The sequence below is a fragment of the Oncorhynchus kisutch genome, linkage group LG17 (assembly GCF_002021735.2).
Source record: "Oncorhynchus kisutch isolate 150728-3 linkage group LG17, Okis_V2, whole genome shotgun sequence".
Classification (NCBI taxonomy): Eukaryota; Metazoa; Chordata; class Actinopteri; order Salmoniformes; family Salmonidae; genus Oncorhynchus; species Oncorhynchus kisutch.
In genome coordinates this window covers 22,551,269-22,569,963 of record NC_034190.2, presented here as the reverse complement: position 1 = coordinate 22,569,963, position 18,695 = coordinate 22,551,269, and the positions used below count along the sequence as shown (strand labels likewise).

The 18,695-nt window shown below is 44.7% G+C and overlaps 1 protein-coding gene across 7 annotated transcripts in view; it reads left to right on the top strand.

Moving 5' to 3' along the window:
* Window positions 1-18,695, top strand: part of LOC109908624 (triple functional domain protein) — a 122,415-nt gene that overhangs the window by 41,996 nt on the left and 61,724 nt on the right. For 6 of the 7 annotated variants that reach the window (XM_031793332.1, XM_031793334.1, XM_031793336.1 and 3 more), the window contains exons 4-9: window positions 2,978-3,092; window positions 4,599-4,791; window positions 10,778-10,882; window positions 12,675-12,871; window positions 13,022-13,235; window positions 13,829-13,951. In XM_031793332.1, coding sequence (XP_031649192.1) covers window positions 2,978-3,092; window positions 4,599-4,791; window positions 10,778-10,882; window positions 12,675-12,871; window positions 13,022-13,235; window positions 13,829-13,951 — 947 coding nt within the window. Of the gene's footprint in view, window positions 1-2,977; window positions 3,093-3,427; window positions 3,620-4,598; window positions 4,792-10,777; window positions 10,883-12,674; window positions 12,872-13,021; window positions 13,236-13,828; window positions 13,952-18,695 lie in introns of those variants that run through there. The other variant, XM_031793338.1, reaches the window with a different exon arrangement.

Sequence of the window (18,695 nt, the reverse complement as noted above, 5' to 3'; positions counted from 1 at the left end):
GTGGTCCGATAGTCCAGGATTATGAGGAAGAACATTAAGATCCACAACATTTATTCCATGGGACAAAACTAGGTCCAGAGTATGACTGTGACAGTGAGTAGATCCAGAGACATGTTGGACAAAACCCACTGAGGTGGTGATGGCTCCGAAAGCCTTTTGGAGTGGGTCTGTGGACTTTTCCATGTGAATATTAAAGTCACCAAAAATGATAATATTATCTGCTATGACTACAAGGTCCGATAGGAATTCAGGGAACTCAGTGAGGAACGCTGTATATGGCCCAGGAGGCCTGTAAACAGTAGCTATAAAAAGTGATTGAGTAGGCTGCATAGATTTCATGACTAGAAGCTCAAAAGACGAAAACGTCTTTTTTTTTTTTTTGTAAATTAAAATGTGCTATCGTAAATGTTAGCAACACCTCCGCCATTGCGGCATGCACAGGGGATATGGTCACTAGTGTAGCCAGGAGGTGAGGCCTCATTTAACACAGTAAATTTATCAGGCTTAAGCCATGTTTCAGTCAGGCCAATCACATCAAGATTATGATCAGTGATTAGTTCATTGACTATAATTGCCTTTGAAGTAAGGGATCTGACATTAAGTAGCCCTATTTTGAGATGTGAGGTATCATGATCTCTTTCAATAATGACAGGAATGGAGGAGGTCTTTATCCTAGTGAGATTGCTAAGGCGAACACCGCCATGTTTAGTTTTGCTCAACTTAGGTTGAGGCACAGACACGGTCTCAATGGGGATAGCTGAGCTGACTACACTGACTGTGCTAGTGGCAGACTCTACTAAGCTGGCAGGCTGGCTAACAGCCTGCTGCCTGGCCTGCACCCTATTTCATTGTGGAGCTAGAGGAGTTAGAGCCCTGTCTATGTTAGTAGATAAGATGAGAGCACCCCTCCAGCTAGGATGGAGTCCGTCACTCCTCAGCAGGTCAGGCTTGGTCCTGTTTGTGGGTGAGTCCCAGAAAGAGGGCCAATTATCTACAAATTCTATCTTTTGGGAGGGGCAGAAAACATTATAGCTGTGGCTAGGGATCAGACCCCAGACACTTGACCTTTGACCTCTCGTCTGTTCTTCCTGCCAGCTCTCGACTATTTTAGTGTTCAATGTTTCTCATCGCGCCGAAACAGGAGGAATAAATGTGTGTGTGTTTGTGACTATGTGTGTTTGTGACTGTGTGTTTGTGACTGTGTGTGTGTTTGTGTCTGTGTGTTTGTGACTGTGTGTGTTTGTGACTGTGTGTGTTTGTGTCTGTGCGTGTTTGTGACTATGTGTGTTTGTGTTTGTGACTGTGTGTGTTTGTGTCTGTGTGTCTGTGTGTGTGTTTGTGACTATGTGTGTTTGTTTGTGACTGTGTGTGTGTGTTTGTGACTGTGTGTGTTTGTGACTGTGTGTGTGTGTGTGTTTGTGACTGTGTGTTTGTGACTGTGTGTGTGTTTGTGACTGTGTGTGTGTTTGTGTCTGTGTGTGTTTGTGTCTGTGTGTTATTCCTCTTCCTCTTTTGTCTGACTCCATTCTCCTCCTGTGTGTGGCCAAGGTCACTGACAGACCATAATAAACAGAAGTATGACTCAGAGAGAAAAATAAAGAGAGGAAGAGAGAGGAGGGTCTGAGTGAGTGGTTGCTATAGTGATTAGTTACTGTCTGTCATAACCATTTCCCATCAATGCATTTTGGAAAGTAATTGGCTTTGAAAGGAGAGGAGTGGTTTGGGGAGGGAGGGAGGGTGAAAGGAAGAGGGTGGTGTAGGAAATGAGTAGGGAGGTATTGAAATATGAAGAAATGTGGGGGTGGAGGGTGGTATAGATTGTGTATCCAGATACAATTAGGTCTACATAACACATATTGATATAGTCAAAGAAATGACTACAGGGTTTCTATAGAAATAGTTATATGTTTCTGTATACTGCTATATAGTTTTCCTGATAAAAAATACATGTTTTCCCTGCCTCTGAGTACCTGTTACTGACTGTGGCCATGATCGTACTCATGGGAATATAACTATCTGTTTCGGTCTATGTTCACCAGGAGGCAGAGGTGTGTGTGTGTGTGTGTGTGTACGCTGCACTGTGCTCTAAGCGGACCGTTATATCCTCTCTGTGTGTGTGTGTGTGTGTGTGTGTACGCTGCACTGTGCTCTAAGCGGACCGTTATATCCTCTCTGTGTGTGTGTGTGTGTGTGTGTGTACGCTGCACTGTGCTCTAAGCGGACCGTTATATCCTCTCTGTGTGTGTGTGTGTGTGTGTGTACGCTGCACTGTGCTCTAAGCGGACCGTTATATCCTCTCTGTGTGTGTGTGTGTGTGTGTGTACGCTGCACTGTGCTCTAAGCGGACCGTTATATCCTCTCTGTGTGTGTGTGTGTGTGTGTGTACGCTGCACTGTACTCTAAGCGGACCGTTATATCCTCTCTGTGTGTGTGTGTGTGTGTGTGTGTGTGTACGCTGCACTGTGCTCTAAGCGGACCGTTATATCCTCTCTGTGTGTGTGTGTGTGTGTGTGTGCACGCTGCACTGTGCTCTAAGCGGACCGTTATATCCTCTCTGTGTGTGTGTGTGTGTGTGTGTGTGTGTGTACGCTGCACTGTGCTCTAAGCGGACCGTTATATCCTCTCTGTGTGTGTGTGTGTGTGTGTGTACGCTGCACTGTGCTCTAAGCGGACCGTTATATCCTCTGTGTGTGTGTGTGTGTGTGTGTGTGTGTGTGTGTACGCTGCACTGTGCTCTAAGCGGACCGTTATATCCTCTCTGTGTGTGTGTGTGCACGCTGCACTGTGCTCTAAGTGGACCGTTATATCCTCTCTGTGTGTGTGTGTGTGTGTACGCTGCACTGTGCTCTAAGCGGACCGTTATATCCTCTCTGTGTGTGTGTGTACGCTGCACTGTGCTCTAAGCGGACCGTTATATCCTCTGTGTGTGTGTGTGTGTTCACTCTCTAAGTTGATTGTTTTATCCTGTGTGTTCCAGGGGGCAGAGACAGACGCGGTGGTCCAGTGTTAACATTTCCTTCACGCAGTAACCATGACAGAATACGAGCCGACGACCTCAGAAGACTCATAGCGTACCTCGCTGGCATCCCCAAGTATGTCTGTTTGTGTCTTTGTGTGTGTACAGTGTCTGCATGCGTACATATTGTGTGTATATTTGTATGGTTGGTTTAGTCTCTTGTATTCAGATCTTTAGCCAAACACGAGAGATAGAGAGCGGGGGAGGGAGGAAGAGAAAAATGGAGTGATGAAAACAAAGAGAGAGATATTGTGGGCCAGAATACCTGCTGCAGCTCCTCTGCTGCCAAGAACCCTTCCTCCACACTGTCACTAGAGAGAGGGAGAGAGAGATGGATGGAGAGATGGAGAGTCGGAACGAGGAGGAGGGAGGGATAGCGAGAGGGATGGGGAGTCGGAAACGAAAAGGAGGGAGTGAGAGATAGAGACAACGAGGGGAAGAGGATAGAGCGAGAGAGAGAGAAAGAGAGAGAGAGAGCATGTGCGGAGAGGTTTGTGTGAACAACAGTGTCGCAGCAGCAGAGGCGGTACGGTTGCTGTATCTGCTCAGTAATAGTTGTTGGCTAAGTTTGAGTAGGTCTACGCTGCTGCTGTCTCCTTCTAGGTACGTCTCTCCTCTCTCTCCATCATATCGCTCTCTCCTCATTAAAAATCTCTTTAACGGTTCTTCTCGCTCTCTATGTAAATGAGATGTCGATCTCTCTTAGCTTTTTCACTCTATCCTCTGTATAATGTATTTCTGTGTGTGTGTGTTCTCTCCCTCTCTTTTCAGTGTATAGGGAGTCAGAGTTTCTGTTTTAGATTTAGTTTACCTGGAAAACATCTGCAGACTCTCTTTAGCTGACAAACAAATAGACAGACAGAGGAGGGAAGGATGGATAGAAAGAGAAGGAATCCAGAAATAGTATTGGGAGGGAATAAAGGGATTGAGAGAGATGAAGGATAGATCCTAAAAGATAGTGAGTATTCTCCGAGAGAGAGAAAGAGAGAGAGAGAGAGAGAGAGAACTCTCTGTTGTGGTCCACAAAGAGAGGGAATAGAGGAAAAGACATGGTGGGATGACTAGAGGCTGTTTATTACTTGCCATGCAGGATGTATAGTGCAGTGGGACAAGATCAGTTGAACTACGGTCTTGATGCTGATGATGGATTCAGTCTCTTCTTCTTTGTTTTGGTCGTTATACTGAGTGTTAGGTTGCAGATTTTTCTTATCTGGCTGGAAATCACTGTACTTGTGTGTTTGTGTGCGCGTCTGTGCGTGCGTTGTAGTGCATGCTATGTGTGCTTTTCACAGTACAGAAAATGTGTCATCTCCATCTCATGGTTTGTTTTGATTCTCTCCCAACCTCCTCCCTTTCCTCTCTTTCTCTACCTCCCACTCACCCTCCTCCCTCTGTCTCTACCACTTCTCTCTCTGCTCCCTCCCCTTTCCCACCCTCCCACTCTCACTCTTTCGCTACCACCTCTCCCCCTCCTACCTTCTCTCTCCCTCCACACCTCCCTCCACCCTATCTTTCGCTACCACCTTCCCTCTCCTTCCTCCCACCCCCTCCCTCCTCCTCCTCCCTCCCTCCCCTTGTCCAGTGAGGAGGTGATCCAGCATGGCTTCACAGTCATAGTAGACATGCGAGGCAGTAAATGGGACAGTATCAAACCTCTACTGAAGATCCTCCAGGAGTCGTTCCCCTGCTGTATACACATAGCGCTCATCATCAAACCAGACAACTTCTGGCAGAAACAACGCACCAACTTCGGCAGCTCCAAGTTCGAATTTGAGGTAAAATGACTGTTTTTCTTTATCCAATTGCAGCGATTTGGTGTGCCTCAAACTTGATTTTGAGGTTCATATTGTTTTTTTTTGGTCAGTCAAGCAATTAAAATAATTAATTGTAGTTAAGGACATTTGTTAATCATAATGAATTACAATTTTAGAATTAGCTCAAATGTGGCCTAATAAAAAGCAGTGCAGTGAGTTATAGGCATACTATATTTTAATATAATTAAATAAACATCAAATAATTTTTATCAGAATGTTGTAATGACATTTTTACCATACACAACACAAAAGGCACTAACATACAGCTAGCTATTAGGCCTAATGCTCCCAATATTTTCAGGCCTACTACCTGTTATCAATGTTTTTGTAGTTTAGCACTTGCATGCATGCACGCACACACACACACACACACACACACTGTTAAAGCTTCAGGCATTCTAAATGAGCATTCTCCCCTTTTCTGATTGGGGGGTTGACTATTGGTAAAAATAACTGGCTCTATGGATACAAAGACCAAAAAGCTTTTAAACCTGTCCAACAATGTTGTGAATCCCACCGAAGACAATGACAATAGATCAGCCAGGTCTGAGTTCATGTAAAATGTCAGAACTATTATCTAGCCTAGGCTACATATCCATGTTCTTCAACATGAACTAGTCTCAAGCTGCTAGTACTACAATTGGGATAATTTGCTTAAATCTTTTGACCTATGAACTACAACAAAAACAGTAGCCTAGCTAAATGGAATGGATTTCCTGTTCTGATTTAAAATAATTGTGGGAAGTTAGTTGAATCAAGAGGCATTCAGCCGTTGTAAACATTATTTGGGTTAGCTAGCTAGGTAACGCTAGCACAATGAGCAAGCTACTTCTGTACAATTTTTAGTTTTTACTGTTATCTAAAGAAACGCCTGGGAATGTGTTAATGGTTGAACTTTCCTTAAAAATGGTTGCTGAAAGCAACGCGCATAATGGATGTTTAAGCACCACAGTAGATGTGTTGGCTTTATAACGGAAATGATGCGCTCGCATTTCTGTGGCCAGAAGCCGTTCTTTGTTATAATTCTGAGCAGTCAGGCAGCGAGCGACAATGACAAGAAGCTGCCATGTGGGGAATCATAGGTGGCTTGTTTCAGCTAGCTGTATCTCTCTCTTGATTCTTACTATGTCTTGGTTTGATGTGTTTTGCCTTATTTCATGTGAATGCTAAAATTCGCTAGCTAGCTAACCAACAACTGTACCGATGTATTTGAGAGACAAAAGCGCAAATTGTGCAAATGTATTTATGTTTTCAGTAAGGACTTGGTGACGAATACAGCATGTTGTCAACAATCTATGCCAACCCTGTCTGTTTTGCCCCAAAATTGCACTCGCGTCAGTTTTGTTGCTAAACAACCAATCCATCTATAGAGACAGACAGCTAATGAGAAAGAGTGCACATTGCACAGTGTGTGTGTGCGTTTGTTGCGCTTTAAAGGATCAGTGTGGAAACACGTGCGCTTAAAAGGGTCTGTGCACTGAAGAAATGGAGATGCGATTAACGGCATCCGAAGAAAATATGGCCATAACACGTTATTAGCGTCTTATCTTTGACAGGCCTTTTATTATGGCCTTTTTTTGTTCTTCCAATGCATTTTAATACCAGTGCCTTAGCCCAATCAGAACAAACTCAACAGCAACATGGTATGGTGTGTGTTAACTGTCAGATGGAAGTCTACTGCTCCGTTATGCTCTGCTGTATTACATTTTTGATTTAGAATCACAATGGAGTATTGTTAGGAGCTGCTTGTTTTGACACACACAAGCTGCCGTTTTCAGTTGTTTTTGATAGAACTAATCAAGCCTATGTAATATTGTTGAAAATCCTGCAGAGCAAGGCAATAATGTAATATTGTTGAAAATCATGCTGAGCAAGGCAATAATTTAATAGTGTTAAATCCTGCAGAACAAGGCAATAATTTAATAGTGTTAAATCCTGCAGAACAAGGCAATAATGTAATAGTGTTAAATCCTGCAGAACAAGGCAATAATGTAATAGTGTTAAATCCTGCAGAGCAAGGCAATAATGTAATAGTGTTAAATCCTGCAGAACAAGGCAATAATGTAATAGTGTTAAATCCTGCAGAACAAGGCAATAATGTAATAGTGTTAAATCCTGCAGAGCAAGGCAATAATGTAATAGTGTTAAATCCTGCAGAGCAAGGCAATAATGTAATAGTGTTAAATCCTGCAGAACAAGGCAATAATGTAATAGTGTTAAATCCTGCAGAGCAAGGCAATAATGTAATAGTGTTAAATCCTGCAGAACAAGGCAATAATGTAATAGTGTTAAATCCTGCAGAACAAGGCAATAATGTAATAGTGTTAAATCCTGCAGAGCAAGGCAATAATATAGTAGTGTTAAATCCTGCAGAGCAAGGCAATAATGTAATGGAGTGATATGCTATTTGGTTTGATTTATATACAGTTTTATTTGCCGTGTCTAATGTGATAATGCGTGGAGCTCTACTTTTTGTTGTTGTATTAAGTTAACATACACACACGCAGTTGCACACCCTGTTAGAGCAGAACCACGGGTGTATTGGCTTGTTTCGATTGGTTGATGGTGTGTGAAGCCATGTCACTGTCAGCCAGTTGCCACAGGGCAAAATACACATACAGGATTAAACACCACCTGCTCTCTACCCTGCTGTGCGTGCGTGTGTGTGTGAGGCCGTGCCTGCGTTTGTGTACGTGTGTGTGTTTTTCAGCGCCACATTTTGCTCTGTAAAATCACTTTGTCGTCCAATGCTGGGTTATGCTTTTAAAATGTGAACATTAAATATTAACATTCCATTAAGGGCTGAAACAGATGGAACATTACTGTATAAGAGATTGAGGGAATAGAGCGAGAGACGAGGGGAATAGAGCGAGAGATGGAGGGAATAGAGCGAGAGATGGAGGGAATAGAGCGAGAGATGGAGGGAATAGAGCGAGAGATGGGGGGAATAGAGCGAGAGATGGGGGGAATAGAGCGAGAGATGGGGGGAATAGAGCGAGAGATGGGGGGAATAGAGCGAGAGATGGGGGGAATAGAGCGAGAGATGGGGGGAATAGAGCGAGAGATGGGGGGAATAGAGCGAGAGATGGGGGGAATAGAGCGAGAGATGGGGGGAATAGAGCGAGAGATGGAGGGAATAGAGCGAGAGATGGAGGGAATAGAGCGAGAGATGGAGGGAATAGAGCGAGAGATGGAGGGAATAGAGCGAGGGATGGAGGGAATAGAGCGAGGGATGGAGGGAATAGAGCGAGAGATGAGGGAATACAGCGAGAGATGGAGGGAATAGAGCGAGAGATGGGGGGAATAGAGCGAGAGATGGGGGGAATAGGGCGAGAGATGGAGGGAATAGAGTGAGAGATGGAGGGAATAGAGCGAGAGATGGGGGGAATAGAGCGAGAGATGGGGGAATAGAGCGAGAGATGGAGGGAATAGGGCGAGAGATGGAGGGAATAGAGCGAGAGATGGAGGGAATAGAGCGAGAGATGGGGGAATAGAGCGAGAGATGGGGGGAATAGAGTGAGAGATGGAGGGAATAGAGCGAGAGATGGGGGGAAATAGAGCGAGAGATGGGGGGAATAGAGCGAGAGATGGGGGGAATAGAGCGAGAGATGGGGGGGAATAGAGCGAGAGATGGGGGGAATAGAGCGAGAGATGGGGGGAATAGAGCGAGATGGGGGATAGGGAGGGGAATAGAGCGAGGTATGGAGGGAATAGAGCGAGAGATGGAGGGAATAGAGCGAGAGATGGAGGGAATAGAGCGAGGGAATAGAGCGAGAGATGGAGGGAATAGAGCGAGGGATGGAGGGAATAGAGCGAGGGAATAGAGCGAGAGATGGAGGGAATAGAGCGAGAGATGGGGGGAATAGAGCGAGAGATGGAGGGAATAGAGCGAGAGATGGAGGGAATAGAGCGAGAGATGGGGGGAATAGAGCGAGAGATGGGGGGAATAGAGCGAGGGATGGAGGGAATAGAGCGAGGGATGGAGGGAATAGAGCGAGAGATGGAGGGAATAGAGCGAGAGATGGAGGGAATAGAGCGAGAGATGGAGGGAATAGAGCGAGGGAATAGAGCGAGAGATGGAGGGAATAGAGCGAGGGATGGAGGGAATAGAGCGAGGGATGGAGGGAATAGAGCGAGGGATGGAGGGAATACAGCGAGAGATGGAGGGAATAGAGTGAGAGATGGGGGGAATAGAGCGAGAGATGGAGGGAATAGGGTGAGAGATGGAGGGAATAGAGTGAGAGATGGAGGGAATAGAGCGAGAGATGGGGGGAATAGAGCGAGAGATGGAGGGAATAGAGCGAGAGATGGGGGAATAGAGCGAGAGATGGAGGGAATAGGGTGAGAGATGGAGGGAATAGAGCGAGAGATGAGGGAATAGAGCGAGAGATGGGGGAATAGAGCGAGAGATGGAGGGAATAGAGCAAGAGATGGAGGGAATAGAGCGAGAGATGGGGGGAATAGAGTGAGGGATGGGGGGAATAGAGTGAGGGATGGGGGGAATAGAGTGATGGATGGAGGGAATAGATTGAGAGATGGAGGGAATAGAGCGAGAGATGGAGGGAATAGAGCGAGAGATGGGGGGAATAGAGCGAGAGATGGGGGGGAATAGAGCGAGAGATGGAGGGAATAGAGCGAGAGATGGGGGAATAGAGCGAGAGATGGGGGGGAATAGAGCGAGAGATGGGGGGAATAGAGCGAGAGATGGGGGGAATAGAGCGAGAGATGGGGGGAATAGAGCGAGAGATGGGGGGAATAGAGTGAGAGATGGGGGGAATAGAGTGAGGGATGTGGGGAATAGAGTGAGGGATGGAGGGAATAGAGTGAGGGATAGAGGGAATAGAGTGAGGGATGGAGGGAATAGAGTGATGGATGGAGGGAATAGAGTGATAGATGGGGGGAATAGAGTGAGAGATGGAGGGAACAGAGTGAGGGATGGAGGGAACAGAGCGAGGGATGTAGGGAATAGAGCGAGGGATGGGGGGAATAGAGCGAGGGATGGGGGGAATAGAGCGAGGGATGGGGGGAATAGAGTGAGGGATGGGGGGAATAGAGTGCGGGATGGGGGGAATAGAGTGCGGGATGTGGGGAATAGAGTGAGGGATGGAGGGAATAGAGTGAGGGATGGAGGGAATAGAGTGAGAGGGGGTGAATAGAGTGAGAGATGGGGTGAATAGAGTGAGGGATGGGCTGACACGTTCTAACCTTGACTTGTGATTTTCTCCTCTCTGCCTTTCTTTGGATTTAGAGGGCTATGCATCTTTCATTTGTTTCTTCCATCACTCCTTCTCTCATTCTGACTATCATCCTGCCCACACAAGGCTTTGTCAGGTCTCTCTCCTCAGCCCTCTCTCCTCATCCCTCTCTCCTCTCTCTATCCTTCAATCTGAGTGTGGGTGTTAACCTTGCTGTGTGGGTTGGTATTATCTTGGCAACATAAAGCACTTGAGAATGGAAACAATCTCTCCCATATTTCTCAATCTGTACAGACATGTCTTTACCTTTTCTGAGCAAAAAGTCCTTTTAGAAATGTCCCCCAAAAACGTTACATTAATCATCGGACTATCAATATGAAGAGAGAGGGAGATGAGACCTCAGAATCATTTATCTCTGTCCACTCCCCTTTTTGTCACAGCCAATCAAAACTTTGTCTGAGTGTCTGAATCACCATTACTGTTGTGTGGGTCACTGACAGAGTTGACACGGGGTGGGCACGGAGTGGGCACGGAGTGGGCATAGGGTGGGCACGGGGTGAGCTTCTCCTGGTCCTGTCTACCATTGTTAACCAAAAAGCTGTGATGATTCAGTTGGAATTGATTTAAATGTTCTCTATCCCTCACTCTTGTCCCTATCTTTCACTTCGCTCGTCATCTTTCTTCCTCATCTCTCTCTCTCTGTCCCCCACGTCTCTCCTCTCTTCCTCCCCCCTCTCTCGTATTCTCTCTAGACCACCATGGTATCGTTGGAGGGTCTGTCTAAGGTGGTTGACCCCTCCCAGCTGACCGCTGACTTCGAGGGAAGTCTTGAATACAACCATGATGAGTGGATCGAGGTACATCCTGCCGATCAATTAATCAATCAATGAATCAATGGTTTGCCTTTTTTTTAGATAAGATATATACAGTACCTTGCGAAAGTATTCGGCCCCCTTGAACTTTGCGACCTTTTGCCACATTTCAGGCTTCAAACATAAAGATATAAAACTGTATTTTTTTGTGAAGAATCAACAACAAGTGGGACACAATTATGAAGTGGAACGACATTTATTGGATATTTCAAACTTTTTTAACAAATCAAAAACTGAAAAATTGTGCGTGCAAAATTATTCAGCCCCTTTACTTTCAGTGCAGCAAACTCTCTCCAGAAGTTCAGTGAGGATCTCTGAATGATCCAATGTTGACCTAAATGACTAATGATGATAAATACAATCCACCTGTGTGTAATCAAGTCTCCGTATAAATGCACCTGCACTGTGATAGTCTCAGAGGTCCGTTAAAAGCGCAGAGAGCATCATGAAGAACAAGGGACACACCAGGCAGGTCCGAGATACTGTTGTGAAGAAGTTTAAAGCCGGATTTGGATACAAAAAGATTTCCCAATCTTTAAACATCCCAAGGAGCACTGTGCAAGCGATAATATTGAAATGGAAGGAGTATCAGACCACTGCAAATCTACCAAGACCTGGCCGTCCCTCTAAACTTTCAGCTCATACAAGGAGAAGACTGATCAGAGATGCAGCCAAGAGGCCCATGATCACTCTGGATGAACTGCAGAGATCTACAGCTGAGGTGGGAGACTTTGTCCATAGGACAACAATCAGTCGTATATTGCACAAATCTGGCCTTTATGGAAGAGTGGCAAGAAGAAAGCCATTTCTTGAAGATATCCATAAAAAGTGTCGTTTAAAGTTTGCCACAAGCCACCTGGGAGACACACCAAACATGTGGAAGAAGGTGCTCTGGTCAGATGAAACCAAAATTGAACTTTTTGGCAACAATGCAAAACGTTATGTTTGGCGTAAAAGCAACACAGCTCATCACCCTGACCACACCATCCCCACTGTCAAACATGGTGGTGGCAGCATCATGGTTTGGGCCTGCTTTTCTTCAGCAGGGACAGGGAAGATGGTTAAAATTGATGGGAAGATGGATGGAGCCAAATACAGGACCATTCTGGAAGAAAACCTGATGGAGTCCGCAAAAGACCTGAGACTGGGACGGAGATTTGTCTTCCAACAAGAGAATGATCCAAAACACAAAGCAAAATCTACAATGGAATGGTTAAAAAATAAACATATCCAGGTGTGGCCAAGTCAAAGTCCAGACCTGAATCCAATCGAGAATCTGTGGAAAGAACTGAAAACTGCTGTTCACAAATGCTCTCCATCCAACCTCACTGAGCTCGAGCTGTTTTGCATGGAGGAATGGGAAAAAATGTCAGTCTCTCGATGTGCAAAACTGATAGAGACATACCCCAAGCGACTTACAGCTGTAATCGCAGCAAAAGGTGGCGCTACAAAGTATTAACTTAAGGGGGCTGAATAATTTTGCACGCCCAATTCTTCAGTTTTTGATTTGTTAAAAAAGTTTGAAGTATCCAATAAATGTCGTTCCACTTCATGATTGTGTCCCACTTGTTGTTGATTCTTCACAAAAAAATACAGTTTTATATCTTTATGTTTGAAGCCTGAAATGTGGCAAAAGTTCGAATACTTTCGCAAGGCACTGTATATATATATAGAAACTAAAATACGCGCAGACACACACACACACACAATGTAGCTGTCTTAGTCAGTACTACAACCAGAAGTGAATCAATACATCCATATCTGTGTTCTTTTCCAGGTGCGGGTTGCGTTTGAGGAGTTTACGGGGCACGCGGGTCACATGTTGTCGAGGCTGGAGGAGATGCAGGAGGTGGTGGCGAGGAAAGACTTCCCCACGGACCTGGACGGGGCGCGGCGCATGATAGAGGAACACGCCACGCTGAAGAAGAAGGTCATCAAAGCTCCTATAGAGGAACTGGATACGGAGGGACAGAGGTAGGCTATGCAACACACGTACACAGGCACACACACATTGACGCAGACATGCGTGCACTCACTCACTCACAAACAGACTGATGGTGATGCTAATTTTACTCTTCTGATGATGTGTCTGTGAATGTGTATGTTGTGTGTGTCCTCTCCCAGGTTACTGCAGCGTATCCAGAGCAGTGAGTCGTACAGGAACTCTAACGCCAGCGGTGTGTGTAACGCTGACACCCAGGGGCTGGTGCCACGCGTCGCCACCCTGCTGGACAAACTCCACAGCACACGACAACACCTCCACCAGGCCTGGCACATCAGGAAACTGCAGCTGGACCAGTGTTTCCAGCTCCGCCTCTTTGAACAGGATGCTGAGAAGGTACCATGGATGGATGGATGGATGGATGGATGGATGGATGGAAGAAAAGAAAAGTGCAACAGTTACTGGTGCTAGTATGATTTGCTGTGTGTGTGAAGGGGGGGTGAATAGTTCTAGTCTAATATACTGATAAATAGGGGATAATAGATGGATCGTTTCAGTAAAGTAGACAGATTGCAGTGTTGGACTGCGGTAAGGGCTTGTTGCTAGGACACCGTGGACAGTAGTTGGCTCTGAAAAGCCTGTTGGTTTTCTCTTTTGACACTCAGTCCATTGCTCTTCTCCCTGTGCTTTGTGCTGATATATATATATATATATATATATATATATATATATAATATATATATATATCAGCACAAAGCTGGATGGAGCCATATATATATATATATATATATATATATAGATATATATATATATATATATATATATATATATAGATGTATCACACACATACGTGCACACGTGCAAGCATAGACACTCAACACATAGAGTACACACAAAGATACACCCACAAACACAGTCTACCATCTGTAGCTGTTGGCTGCCTGCCCTATCCCATCTCTAACGTGTGTGTGTGTGTGGGACTTTTACAGATGTTTGATTGGATCATGCACAACAAGGGTCTGTTCCTGGCCGGCTACACAGAGATCGGCAACAACCACCCTCACGCCATGGAGCTACAAACTCAACACAACCACTTCGCTATGAACTGCATGGTAAGAACACACAGACCGGAATCAACACACACGCACACACTGAGCAGCGGGCTGTTAGATAACTAGAAGCTGTGTCCATACTGGCTTACGTAATGGTTATCAATGACTTTAGAGGCATTCTGCCGTTTCTGCAGTACATACAGTGCATTCAGAAAGTATTCAGACCCCTTCTCTCTTTCAACATTTTGTTAAAATTGATTCAATTAAATAAGAATCCTCATCAATCTACACACTACCTCATAATGACAAAGCAAAAATAGCTTTTTAGAAATGTTTGCAAATGTATAAAAACAAAAAACAGATACCTTATTTACATAAGTTTTCAGACCCTTTGTTATGACACTCAAACTTGAGCTCAGGTGCATCCTGTTTTCATTGATCATCCTTGAGACGTTTCTACAACTTGATGTGAGTCTACCTGAGGTAAATTCAATTGATTGGACATGATTTAGAAAGGCACACACCTGTCTATATAAGGTCCCACAGTTAATGGTGAATGTCAGAGAAAAAACCAAGCCATGAGGTTGAAGGAATTGTCTGTAGAGTTCAGAGACAGGATTGTGTTGAGGCACAGATCTGGGGAACCATACCAAAAAATGGGGTACCTGCTGCATTGAAGGTCCCTAAGAACACAGTGGCCTCCATCATTCTTAAATGGAAGAAGTTTGGAACCACCAAGGGCTGGCCGCCTGACCAAACTGAGCAAACAGGGGAGGGCCTTGTTTAGGGAGGTGACCAAGAACCCGATGGTCACTCTTACAGAGCTCCAGAGTTCCTCTGTGGAGATGGGAGAACCTTCCAGAAGGACAATCTTCCAGAAGGACAACCATCTCTGCAGCCCTCCACCAATCAGCCCTTTATGGTAGAGTGGCCAGACGGGAGCCACTTCTCAGTAAAATGCACATGACAGCCCACTTGGAGTTTGCCAAAAGGCACTTAAAGGACTCTCAGACCATGAAAAATAAGATTCTCTGGTCTGATGAAACCAAGATTGAACTCTTTGGCCTGAATGCCAAGCATCACGTCTGGAGGAAACTTGGCAATATCCCTACGGTGAAGCATGGTGGAGGCAGCATCATGCTGTGGGAATGTTTTTCAGTGGCAGGGCCTGGGAGGCTAGTCAGGATTGAGGGAAAGATAAACGGAGCAAAGTACAGAGAGATCCCTGATGAAAACCTGCTCCAGAGCGCTTAGGACCTCAGACTGGGGCCAAGGTTCACCTTCCAACAGGACAACCACCCTAAACACACAGCCAAGACAAAGCAGGAGTGGCTTCGGGACAAGTGTCTAAACATCCTTGAGTGACCCAGCCAGAGCCCGGACTGGAACCAGATCGAATATCTCTGTACAGGGCTGAAAGTATCTGTGCAGCGATGCTTCCAATCCAATCTGACAGAGCTTGAGAAGATCTGCAGAGAAGACTGGGAGAAACTCCCCAAATACAGGTGTGCCAAGCTTGTAGTGTCATACTCAACGACTTGAGGCTGTAATCGCTGCCAGAGGTGCTTCAACAAAGTACTGAGTAAAGGGTCTGAATACTTATGGAAATGTAATTATTTAAGTTTTTTATATTTAATACATTTGAAAACAGTTCTAAGAACCTGTCTTTGCTTTGTCATTATATGGTATTGTGTGTAGATTGATGACGGAACAAATCTATTTAATACATTTTAAAATAAGGCTGGAACGTAACAACATTTTCAAAAGTCTAGGGGTCTGAATACTTTCTGAAGGCACTGTACATTTTCTGACGTATAAATGAATGATAGAATGCCTTGTTATTGTTTCAACTGTGGATTACCCCTTTAAAGCAGGAGATGAATCTAATGTATTGCCTCAGCTAGATGATGGACACTGGCACTGACATTTAGCTCTGCACTAAAATCAATACAATCGCTCTCTCTGTCTCAGTTGCTCTCTGTCTCTCTCTCTCTCATTCTCTGTCTCTTCCTCTCAATTTTCTACTACTTTTCTACTAAGTTTTTTTTTGGCATGGGAAAGATATGTTAACATTGCCAAACCAAACGAAGTAGATAATAAACAAATGTGAAATACACAATACAAATGTACAGTAAACATTAAGTTCCAAAAGAATAAAGACATTTCAAATGTCATATTGAAATGATGTGCAAATAGTTAAAGTACAAAAGGGAAAATAAATAAACATAAATGTAGGTTGTATTTACAATGGGGTTTGTTCTTCAATGCTTTTTCATCACCTTTTTCTTGTGGCAACAGGTCACAACTCTGTTATTGCTGCACATTGTGGTATTTCACCCAATACATATGGGAGTTTATCAAAATTGGATTTGTTTTCAAATTCTTTGTGGGTCTGTGTAATTTGAAGGGAATATGTGTCTCTAATATTGTTATACATTGGACAGGAGGTTAGAAAGTGCAGCTCAGTTTCCACCTCATTTTGTGGGCAGCGTGAACATAGCCTGTCTTCTCGAAGGTCTGCCTTCGGTGGCCTTTCTCAATAGCAAGGCTATGCTCACTGTGTCTACATAGTCAAAGCTTCCCTTCATTTTGGGTCAGTCACAGTGGTCAGGTATTCTGCCGCTGTGTACTCTCTGTTTAGGGCCAAATAGCATTCTAGTTTGCTCAGTTTTTTTTGTAAATTCTTTCCAATGTGTCAAGTAATTCTCTTTTTGTTTTCTCTCTCTGTCCCCCTCTGGTGTGCACACATACCGTGATTAGTTCAGATGCTCTGAGGCTAGGTCATTAGGGAGACCATAGGTAGCGTCTAAAAAGCTGGCGTCCTTCCAAACTTGCATCACTCAATCATTTTATTTATGTTCTACCTTCAGAAGAATCACTGTGATCCACTAACATAGATTGATGTCCTTTGCCTGTGAGCTACGTTTTGTTTTGTGTGGACAAAGTGCTGACTCCATTTCTTTTGTTTTTGGCTTGTTATGAAATATCTGTATATTTATTTGTCTGTTATCTGAATAGCAAAATAAGCCAAATCAATCTCTTCCCTCTCCCTCCCTCTCCCTCCCTCCCTCCCTCCCTCCCTCCCTCCCTCCCTCCCTCCCTCCCTCCCTCCCTCCCTCCCTCCCTCCCTCCCTCCCTCCCTCCCTCCCTCCCTCCCTCCCTCCCTCTCTCTCTCTCTCTCCCGCTCTCTCTCTCTCTCTCTCTCTCTCTCCCTTCCACACCCCATCCCCCTCTCTCTCTCTCCCTCCCCATTCCCCCTCTCTCTTTTCCCCACCCTATACCACTCTCTCGCACTCCCCCCGTTCCCCTCTCTCTCTACCCCTTCTCCACCCTGTTCCCCTCTCTCTCTACCCCTTCTCCACCCCGTCACTCTTTCTCCCCCGTCCCTCTCTCTCTCTCTCTCTCTCACCCTGTCCCCCTCTCTCCCTCCTCCCTTTCTCCCTCCCCCTTCCCCAACCAGTCCCCCTCTTTCTCCCTCACCCCGTCCCCCTCTCTCTCTCCCCATGTTATCCATTCCCTCTCTCCCTCCTTTGGTTGGAATTGTGTTGCTGTCCTGGGACTCTGTGGGGTCTGTTTGTGTTTGAACAGAGCCCCAGGACCAGCTTGCTTAGGGAACTCTTCTCCAGGTTCATCTCTCTGTAGGTGATGGCTTTGTTATTGAGGGTTTGGGAATCGCTTCCTTTTAGGTGGTTTTAGAATTGAATGGCTCTTTTCTGGATTTTTGATAATTAGCGTGTATCGGCCTAATTTGCTCTGCATGCATTATTTGGTGTTTTACATTGTACACAGAGGATATTTTTGCAGAATTCTACATGCAGAGTCTCAATTTGGTGTTTTTCCCATTTTGTGAAGTATTTTTTTGCCAGAAATTCCTATAAATAAACTTAAGAAGGCACACCTGTTAATTGAAAAGCATTCCAGGTGACTACCTCGTGAAGCTGGTTGAGAGAATGCTAGCGTGTGCAAAGCTGTCATCTAGGCAAAAGGTGGCTATTTGAAGAATCTCAAATATAAAAAATATTTTGATTTGTTTAACACTTTTTTTGGTTACTACATGATTCCATTTGTGTTATTACATAGTTTTGATGTCTTCACTATTATTATACAATGTGGACAATAGCAAAAAATAAAGAAAAACCCTTGAATGAGTAGATGTTCTAAAACATTTGACCGGTAGTGTATATGTTGAAAAGGGTGGGGCTTAAGCTGCATCCCTGTCTCACCCCACAGCCCTGTGGAAAGGAATGTGTGTGTTTTTTGTTGTTTGTGTACATGGATTTAATAATGTTGTATGTTTTTCCCCCAACCTCACTTTCCATCAATTTGTATAGCAGACCTTTATGCCAAATTGAGTCAAGAGCTTTTTTGAAATCAACAAAGCATGAGAAGACTTTGCCTTTGTTTTGGTATGTTTGTTTGTCAATTAGGGTGTACAGGGTGAATACGTGGTCTGTCGTATTTGCTAAAAAGCCCATTTTACATTTGCTCAGTACAATGTTTTCACTGAGGAAATGTACGAGTCTGCTGTTAATGATAATGCAGAGGATTTTCCCAAGGTTGCTGTTGACGCATATCCTACTGTAGTTATTGGGCTCAAATTTGTCTCCACTTTTGTGGATTGGGATGATCAGTCCTTGGTTCAAAATATTTGGGAAGATGCCAGAGCTAAGGATGATGTTAAAGAGTTTAAGTATAGCCAATTGAAATTTGTGGTCTGTATATTTGATCATTTCATTGAGGATACCATCAACACCACAGGCCTTTTTGGGTTGGAGGGTTTGCATTTTGTGTTGTAGTTCATTCA